General features: G+C 36.5%; 1 protein-coding gene across 1 annotated transcript; it reads right to left on the bottom strand.

Moving 5' to 3' along the window:
• Nucleotides 1-6,591: 6,591 nt before the first annotated feature.
• chrnb5a (cholinergic receptor, nicotinic, beta 5a) lies at nucleotides 6,592-9,426 on the bottom strand. Its single transcript, XM_056773147.1, has 4 exons — nucleotides 9,385-9,426; nucleotides 9,011-9,120; nucleotides 7,128-8,088; nucleotides 6,592-7,012 (listed from the first exon to the last, which is right to left on the bottom strand). The coding sequence occupies exons 1-4, from the start codon at nucleotides 9,409-9,411 to the stop codon at nucleotides 6,866-6,868; spliced, it is 1,245 nt and encodes a 414-aa protein (XP_056629125.1). The 5' UTR covers nucleotides 9,412-9,426; the 3' UTR covers nucleotides 6,592-6,865.
• Between the last annotated feature and the right edge of the window lie 329 nt (nucleotides 9,427-9,755).

Below are 9,755 nucleotides of genomic sequence, written 5' to 3'. Positions count from 1 at the left end.
ATACGGCGTCCTCCATGACCGTTACTGACTGTGACAGCTGGGCAAGAAAGGGGAATTTTACCTTCGTCTCATCCTGCCATCGGTTGCCAGGAAGTGCAAAATCACTATGGCTGGTGAAAGAGATTGCTCCATTTTTACATAACACATAAATCATTATTATTAGACACTATTTATGTTTGTCAAGGGGGTTTGCAAATATCTAAACCATAAAAAGTATTAAAATGTGCTCGTGAACTTTAGCAACACAGTATTTAATAGTTTAAAAAGTGCACACTTTTTTTTCCATTTCCTGAAAAACATCAAATCTGGACCTCCAAGGTTTTAGAAGCACAGCGACAATATAGTATAAGTTAACATGTATGAATGTAAACTAACAGTATTATTGAGTTCACCAACACATATTTAGACAAAGTGTTCTTCCCAACATGGCAAACAGACTGGCTCTTCCGGTATGCAGAACTATATGTAGGCTAATTTATGTATTATGTAAAAGCTGTACCTCAACACTGACTGGAATGTCTGTCTTATTATTTTTTTTTTAAAACAAGCCAACAATCTATCAATGATGGTTTACTCCGCAGCAATCAGTGTAGGCATACCTCAAAGACAGATGTTCAAGTCTATTGTAAATATATGCTGTTGTTCAACTCTATACTTCAGAAGTCTTCCATTAAGGAATATGGTCACACACTTCATAACCCTATTAATTGAAAATGGAATCACGCACTTTGTGTTTATGAAAGAAAGCATTCAGCCTTTGAGAAGAATGTAGTGAGAATTTCTAAACATGGCCCATGACCCATTAACCCCATCAGATGTTGTGTATGTGTGAATATTATTTGTGTTGATTATATGTAGCTTTATGTCAGTAGATTTATGGGTAGATTGGAAAAAGACATAAATCCACATCATCAGGACCCAAGGATCAGAGAGGGTCAGAAAGGATCAAGGATCAGTGTTTACCTAGAATAAGGTTAATAAATAGGTCCATACAAAGTGGAACTAATGTACTTTGATTGTGTGATGAGCAAAACTAAGATTATTTAAGAGTGAAATAGTCAACCATGTTATCGTTTCTCAGTAGTGTCATTCCGCTCACAACCAACAATTGAGATGTCGTCTAGTAGAATTTGGTTACTAAGGAGACAGCAGCGTCAATGAAGAGCATGCTTGAGATACGATTGAGACGTGATGTGTAATGTAAAGAATACAGAATCTTTTTATCATGCATGGTTCTGAAACAGGTTGTCATTGTTGTTTAATTATGCAAAACGTGAACTTTTTAATGTTTATGTTACCTAAAACATCTGTTAAAAAATTAAGAAAATTGTCCAAAGTGTCCATAATAAACGAGAAACGCAATATATCCGAAATGCCATTTTGTGTTTGAGTAAATAAGAAGATTCATTTTTTTCCAAGATAAAATAGTTTAAACTCAAATACAGTAATAATATAAACAATTCATGCCAGTTAAAGAGTGTCTGCTTATGTGCTGTTATGAAATGACATCTGTGTGCGGTTAGTGTTTGCAGTAACCATCATTCCATTTTGTTATTTTAATCTTCAATGGCAGCAAGAGAGATCAAGAGCAAGCACAGCTAGTCTTTGCATAAGCCTCTGGGGATGTGCGACCTTAAGACAATACTTAATGAGAGATATCTGGGAAAGCCTCACAAGCTAATGACATCACGTGTGTGTGCGCTGGTTGTGTTCACTCCTCAGTTTACCTCTGTATAGATATGGTATTTATAGTTTTCTGTTTCTCATCTTGATTCAGTTTAGGATACAAAGAGTTCCAGTTATACAATTGCAGCAAAACAACATACAAAGACCTGGATGGCTTGCTGCAAAAGACTTTGGCTGACAAGTCCCTGAGGAAGAGTCGAAATCAAGACTCGAGTCTTTCAAGGTCATGTCAAAAGTCAAGTCTTTGAGTACAAATGAAAACCATGTCTATTAGTTCAGCAATATTTCTCTGTTTCCTGCTTTTTACTTTTTTTTAAGTACAATTCTGACTTTAAATATATTAAACAGATTATTGTACAGGTTTACTTTATTCAGACAATCATAATAGTGTTCGTAAGTATTTATTTCATGAAGTGATCTTTTTTTTTAAACATGACTAAGACTCCTCCTTATTGAATCTTTATTCAAATGCATAAATAACACTTTATTTGGACATTTACTCTCATTATTCATTCAAATGCAAAGCATGCTGGGAACTGAAAGTTATGACAAAAATGTAAATAAATTGTTCAATCAACTTGTTTAAATTAAGTGAATTGAACATGAACCACAATAATTTTTCGAGTATTTAAGCTATTTGATTGAAACATGTTCTTTAAAAATGAAAACAGTAAGCGAAACAGTTACCATTTTAAGTCAGTTTAACATGATATTGCTCATAAATAGCATTAAATCCAAATTAATTCTTTAGTGAACAGCGTTGAATAAAAATGGAAATACAGCAACAAGTCAGACTTGAACTACCATGGTGAGACACATCTTCACTTGAAATGCATTTACACATCCTTACTGTATGACATGCATTAGTCATGTGTCTCGGATTTCAAATTAGGTCCAAGTCGAGGTGTTTGCTTTGGGGTTCAAATGTTGGACCATAGTTTCGGTTTGACAATTTTGGCTAAATAAATCACACTCAACCAAAGCAAGCACTCTATAATAATTAGTCCTTTGAAACACTTGCTGTACATAGTAAACAGAAGTTAAATAGAATGACAAAGATTAAAAATCGTTGTTTTATATTGGTGTAAACATGAATCCATCATCACATTCAAGTAGAGGACATTAATTTGTGCTAAATGGGAATAATAAGGCTTGATTTCCAACCAAGCTGCTCAAGCTGTTGAAAGTGATGAAACTCAAATTAAACCAAAGGGTAATGAGTAAAAGTCAAACATGCCCTTTTTGTTTAGACCAGCATATTTTCCATTGCATGTGCATAAATAAATAAATCTACACTCTCAGAAAAAAAGTACAAAACTGGGGCAGTACACTTAAAAAAGTATATATCTGTAAATGAAAAGCACATAGACTGTATTAGTACCTCATAGGTACATATTGGTATTAAATGTTTATCTGCAAATAAATCCTATATATTAGGACCTTTTTAAAGGGTACACTCTCGGTGACAATTTTCCTGAGAGTTCAGAATCATTATAAAAAAATGTATATTATTAAAAACACATACATGTTGAATATACTTTGGACTGAAAGAACAAATGCATTCCTCCCTTCTCAAAAATTCACACTGCACCAGCGCACACTTGAAGCTCTGACGGTAAATATGAGAGATGTCGATATCTCAGTAAGCAATGGCGAGACATTTCTGCTGATCAGCAGCATCGCAGACAACAGCCACTGTCTCTGCTGATGCGATGAAGTTTCTGGAATATTAAATCTCCCCCCTGACATCATCGCTATGGGCAGCTGGAAATATATGTGCAGATAAAAAATAAAGAAATAAATAAGGAGCGACAAGCAAAATATGGTCTCTTGACTTCTCGTCATTCTTTTGCATCCACAAATAACGCATTTTAATGATTTTACTTGGCTCTTCATAATATGTGGCCACATTAATCTCTTGAAGCTCTAAGTGCTTCCTGATCAACTTGAATATGACATTGTTTAGTGAATGAAACCCAGATCAGCCAATTCAAAATTCACTCCTAGACAACGTTCTTGTAAGATCACCCTAGTTTAGAATAGGTTCCAGTGATTTAAACAATACAGTGGTAATGTATTCATCTACACTGAGGAATGGATGTCATTTGTAGACAAATTATAGACTGTATGAGCACAGATGAGTAGAGAGAGAGGACATTTCATTAGGCTTCACATGTTTTATGTTCATTAAGCCTCTTGGAGTGAGATAAGCAATGAAAGATGAATACAGGTTCATGATAGACTGTAAATGAATAGTGAGTCTATGTGCAGACAAACAACAAACATACAAACATTGATGAAGGGCAGGAGAGATGGGAGAGTCGGGGCGGGGAGAGATCACTGTAACCAGGGAAGCAGGGCTCCAAAGAGAGGTTCAATTTATTTATAAACAATTGAAGAAATGAATGAATCATGAATCATATATGGATTGATCTTATTCGTATTGAATTGAAGTTTGGTGCAAATTTCTGTTTAGCATAGGCTTTCCGAATTCTATTCTTAGATTCCTTTAGATTCAAGGATCAAAATACATTTACTAGAAAAAAGATGAAAAATTCTGAATGACAATAAATCCTTCACTTTTTTCACACAAATGATCAAAACAGTAAAAATTATAATAAATAACATAAATAAATTAAATCTTTAAGAAAGCATATCCACATAATAACAAAATGTAGCTTACCAGTGATATATCGTACACACACTAAAAATTAACAATGCACTTTACAGTAAAGGGATAGTTCAACCTTAAAAGACGATTCTATTATCATTTACGCACCTTCGTCATTCCAAACCTGTATGACTTTCTTTCTTATGTAAACCATAAAAGAAGGTATTTTGAATCCCACATTGACTTCTACTGTATGGACACAGAACCAGGAAGACATTTCTCAAGTCATATTTTTATGTGTGTATGTTTGATCCACAGAAGAAAATTTTTTGAATGACAATGATGAATAAATGATGACAGAATTCATATGTTTGAGTGAACTATGCCGTTAAATATATCCCATGTCACAAACGATGTGTCTAAATTCACTTACTCATATTAATTCACTTCTTCATGTGAACTATGTTAGTCAAGAAACGGGTAAACGAGGGTGCAATTTTACTTACAGCAATCGAATGAATCTGCCTCTGCCTTGGCAGCCTCTTTCTGTCTTAGATTCTGGAATAGTTTAAGTTGCAGTTAGCACCAGAACTTTTGTCACGCAGGACTAGGTTTTATTAGTCTCACTGTCAGGCAAGGTCATGCAGTGAATCTTGCGATGCAGTTGCTTTATTTCTGTGCAAGTGTTATATTTTAAATCAGTTTACATAACAGTACATTCACGTCTGTTGTCACAATATACTGAATATGTCCTGTACTGGTTTTCCTGGCTATAATAGAATTCTCTATTTTCCAGTTTGATCTGTTTAGTCACCCTCTCTTTCTTTGGACAGTTATTTGACACATTGGACAGGACATGCAGAAAGGAAGATGCTTCAAGAAAGAACAGAATAGGAAAATATGACAAATAGGAAAATGACGACCAGAGGTAAAAATGCTATAACCAGTATAAAAAAAAAACAAGCATAATGTTTTCTCATGAAAAGTACCATTAACTGTGCCAAATGAAAGATAGCTTTATTGTATTTTGCTTATAATTACAATACTTGTTTTTAAAAATCCACGTTATTGGTGGAGTATTTTCATTCACTGCACTTTTCTTATAAGGCAATAAAGATGTGATAGTTCAGACCATACAGAAAAGCAATGACGTCCATTTGCATGTACAGTTGAATACATAAACTTTAATTTCAAACAATTATCTATTGAACTACAGATTGTGTCTATGCAGTTTGTGTAAAGGCAAGCAGAAGGTAGAATCAAGTCTTTCTACCAAGGTCGCAGTAACCACCTCTGTAAAGCCTTTTTAATAGCTTAATGTGTGCCTTGAAAAAATATAAAAGTGAACAATAAACATACAACGAATAAATGTTAAAGTTCTAAAACAATTTTGCTGCAAGGATACTGAGTCATAGCAGTTTGAGGATGTTTATAATTTGAAAAACAGGCTTCTTGATTTACTGTATAGCCTTGAGTGTAGTGGTTATATGGTTATGCTTGGTGTTTTGCTGTTGAACATGTGGATATCAGGTTTGGGCACAATTCAGAATTTATGAACTGACTTAAATTTCAGAATTGAAACTGATTTGGCTACACCCCTCCAGACATTGAAATTTCATTTCTAACAATTTCATACACATAGAGGAGGAGTCGGGCAAGAGGAAAGATCTCTAAAAGGGACAGTTTACCCCCAAAAATAAAAATTCTGCCATCATTTACATACCCTTGAGTTGTTCCAAATCTGTACAAATTTGTTTGTTCTGATGAACATAGAAAAGGGATATTTGGAAGAATGCTTGTAACCAAATAGTTCTTGGTCACCACTTATTACCATACTAGGCGAAATGACAATGGGAGTTAGAAGTGTCCCAGAACTGTTTGCTTTCCTCCATTCTTGAAAATATCTTCTTTTGTGAACAAAGACATTTCTAAAGCAATTTTTGGTAAAGCAACTATGGTAGTCAATTGTGGCCAAGAAATGTTACAATCATTCTTTCAAATATCTTTCTCTGAGTTCATCAGAATAAAGAAATTCATACAGATTTGGACAACTTGAAACTGAATTTTCATTTTTGGGTTTCTTTAAGAACTGGAGGTGCCTGCTAAGATATCCTTGTGTGATTATTGACAGGATGGAATGATCAGGCTCCTCCAAAAACTTCATTTTTCATATGTAATTAAACTTAATTTAGATTTGATTTAAATAAATTGAACTAGAACCCAAAAATAATTTTCTATTTATTTTTGAACAGCGCAAAACTCTGATGTCAAAGCTTGTTGAATAAGTACTATAAGTGTCCAAAAATACTAGAAATACCAAGCAGATATTTCAGAAATCCCCATATCTGCAATAGAGAAGAGATGGAAAAGAGTAGGACACAATAGAAAGTCAGGTTAGGAAAGACACAAGTATATGCGTCAACAAACGTTGGTGAAGTTTTTCACAGATCTTCGTTTCCCCATTGAAGGTGAAGCTACTGTTAAATCCATGTGAATTCACCTGAAGGCGCTGGCCTCCAAACACTCCTCTATCATAAATAAAAGAGACGGAAGAGGGAAAGACATGACTCACTCGTCCTCGGCCATGGGCGTGTTGTAGCTCTGAAAGAGTGGCTGCACAAAGAGCCCAAGAGTACCAATGACACAGACCAGAATAAAAATCCACAAGAAAAGGCGGTCGATCACCATGGCTACGTATTTCCAATCCTCAATGATCTGCATGATGAAACACACAAGAATAAGATTAATAGTGGCTTTTTGTTACTCATACACTTTAAGAACTATAAAATCAACAGTCAAGAGATTAACAAAAAAACGAAATACTTCTCACCCCTTCGTCATCATCCTCAAACTTCATGTGTTCAGCAATGTACCTCACGCCCTCTATGGCCTCATCCACGTCTTGGTCGTGTCTGACCCTCACCCTTTGCCTGAACTCAGATCCCTCGGGTAGATCACCAACCCTCCAGGCACCGCAAACACGCACCGGATCATCACTCAAGAAGAATGATCTTTCATCCATCCTTACGTTCTTCGCATCTTTGGAGAACGACTTTCGCTGGTGTTTCCTTCGGAACCTCTCCCGTACGTTGGAGCTTCCTGGTCGTCGCATGAGAAGAAAAACCGGAAGCTTATGCAAAAACACACGCTTTACCCACTCGGGCATGTGATGTGTCGACGGAGATCGGTGGTGCACGTTGAGCACGCACACACTTGTCACGATAGAGAACGTGACTAGCACCATCGTAAACATCAGATACTTTCCTATCAATGGAACCGCAAGAGACGTCGGAGGTACAATTTTAGATATCAGGAGCAGAAACACTGTGAGAGCTAAAAGAACCGAGATGCAAAGCGTTATCTTTTCACCACAGTCTGAGGGAAGGTAGAAAACAAGAATAGCGAGAGAGGTGATGAGAACACACGGAATGATGAGGTTTATTGTGTAGAAGAGGGGTTTGCGCCTGATCACGAAGTCATATGTGACATCCAGGTACGTGATGTCCTTGGGATCTTCGTTTTTCCGGCCTGGGAGTGAGACGATGTCCCATTCGCCGCTGGGCGTGTAGTCATCGCGGCTAGCAAAATCAGAAGTCAAGACGAGATCGAGTTCTGTGCGATCATACGTCCAAGAACGAAATTTCAGAGTGCAGTTTTGTTGATCGAAAGGGAAATTGCGAACTTCAATGGCGCAGGCGCTCTTGTAGATAGCAGGAGGGAGCCAAAAAATGTCACCGGTGTTGGAAACGACAGCATTGCAGTAAAAAGACACTTCATATACACCATCTGCACTGCACGAACAGAAAAAAAATCTCTATGTTAATCCATTAGCATATAGTATGTAGTCCTAAAGAGCATTAAATGAGTCATAGTGGCAAAAAGTATGCTGACAAGTAACGCCTTCTCATCACACGTGTGCGATTAATGTCCATTTATAACGAAACCTTTAATCCAGGATCTCTCTCTCTTTTTCTCTCTTTGTACCCTTGCAAAATTATTAGTGTACAGCTTTTCAATTAAAATTAGCATAGAAATACAATGCTTATTTTAGCAAAGGATTACATGCTCCACTGTCTTTGTACAACATGAGAAAATAACAAATTAAAGTCTCATCTGGCCCCATTTGAGCAAGAACATGTGCGAATGCATCTTCAAATTTTATCAACAAAAACAAAATCCTTATATAACAACGTCCCTCAGATGATGCCACGAAACCAGCCCTCATACATCGGTTGCACTCGAAACTCACAGCTGGCGCAGATCAAACAGTTTAAACATCATTATTTGTCATTTGTCATATTTTTTCCAGTTTAGAGTGCAGACGTGAACGACCTCAAACAATAGCAACAAGGGAGGCGGCTGCTCTTGCTTTTGGCAACTCGGTTGCAAAATTAGTCAGTCTCCTGGAACTCTGACAGCTTGCTTGTTGTATTGAGTTTGTCACTAAAAACTGACTGTGCATCAAAGCTTCTAAAATCCCAAAAGTTTACAAGCTCATGGCCTCATAATGAACCGAGAAACAACTGTGGTGTGAAATCTTAACAGACATTTTAGCAATACAAACAACGCATATCCGAAGCTGATGCTTGGAGCTGTTTCAACAAAAACTTTAATTTATCATAAGTCATGTTACATATCAGTGTCTCGACTGTTATCGAACAACAAGGTGATGGCAGCCAGAAATTTCAAAACATGATCGCATCTATGACGTACTTATTGTAGAGCACTATATCAGGAAGCCAGATGTGCTGCGACGGTATCCGTAGTTTTTTGATGCCTTCATACTCATTTGGGTCCCACACCAGTCTGTAGTCATTCCACTCCTGCAGGAAATTAAAAATGAGTTTAAAATAAATGAAATGTGCAATACTAAAGCATCAGTTTGCTATCTGTAAAGATTTTTTACTCTTCAAAGATTTTCCATAACACAAACTGTATGACCTTAAGTGCACTATAATTAAACTGTAGCTGAACTTTGAATATGCTCGCAGTTTTGTGTGCATTGATGTGTGTGATCATGGCCGTTGATGTAACTGTCTTATATAATAGTGTCTGGATGAGCACACAGGTATACCGGGTGACCTTACCTGAGTCAGCCACACATTCGTCGTCATAATTTGCTCCCTCTCATTCTGTAAAGATAAAATAGTTACATTGCACATGTTATATATATATTTGTTGCTTAATGCAAATGTAATGAAATTATTTTCTTGCTCTTACAGTGAAAAGGACAACTAACACAGTACTAACCAGGTGTGTCTCAATGTATTACATTCAATGAATTGAATACATGCAGTGAAGCACAATTACAAACCAATGAGGTCTCACTGAGGGCGGAGCTACTCAGAGCACCCTGACAAAATTAGAAGGTAAAAGAACTTGTCTCTTGTGTGTCACGTTGTGCCTGGTAAGAACATGTGTCAGATGTAAATGTACCTGTCGCTGTAAATGTACCTTG

The sequence above is a fragment of the Triplophysa dalaica genome, chromosome 2, assembly GCF_015846415.1.
Source record: "Triplophysa dalaica isolate WHDGS20190420 chromosome 2, ASM1584641v1, whole genome shotgun sequence".
NCBI classification, from domain to species: domain Eukaryota; kingdom Metazoa; phylum Chordata; class Actinopteri; order Cypriniformes; family Nemacheilidae; genus Triplophysa; species Triplophysa dalaica.
Note: the sequence above shows the minus strand (reverse complement) of the source record. Positions and strands in the feature narration are given on the sequence as shown.

Excerpts from the sequence above, each read along its gene's own strand:
- chrnb5a (XM_056773147.1), bottom strand. The coding sequence starts at position 9,411 with ATGACGACGAATGTGTGGCTGACTCAG. Across the intron at positions 9,121-9,384 it reads CGAATGTGTGGCTGACTCAG|GAGTGGAATGACTACAGACT; the intron begins GTAAGGTCACCC and ends AATTTCCTGCAG. Across the intron at positions 7,013-7,127 it reads TTGAGGATGATGACGAAGGG|ATCATTGAGGATTGGAAATA; the intron begins GTGAGAAGTATT and ends TTCATCATGCAG.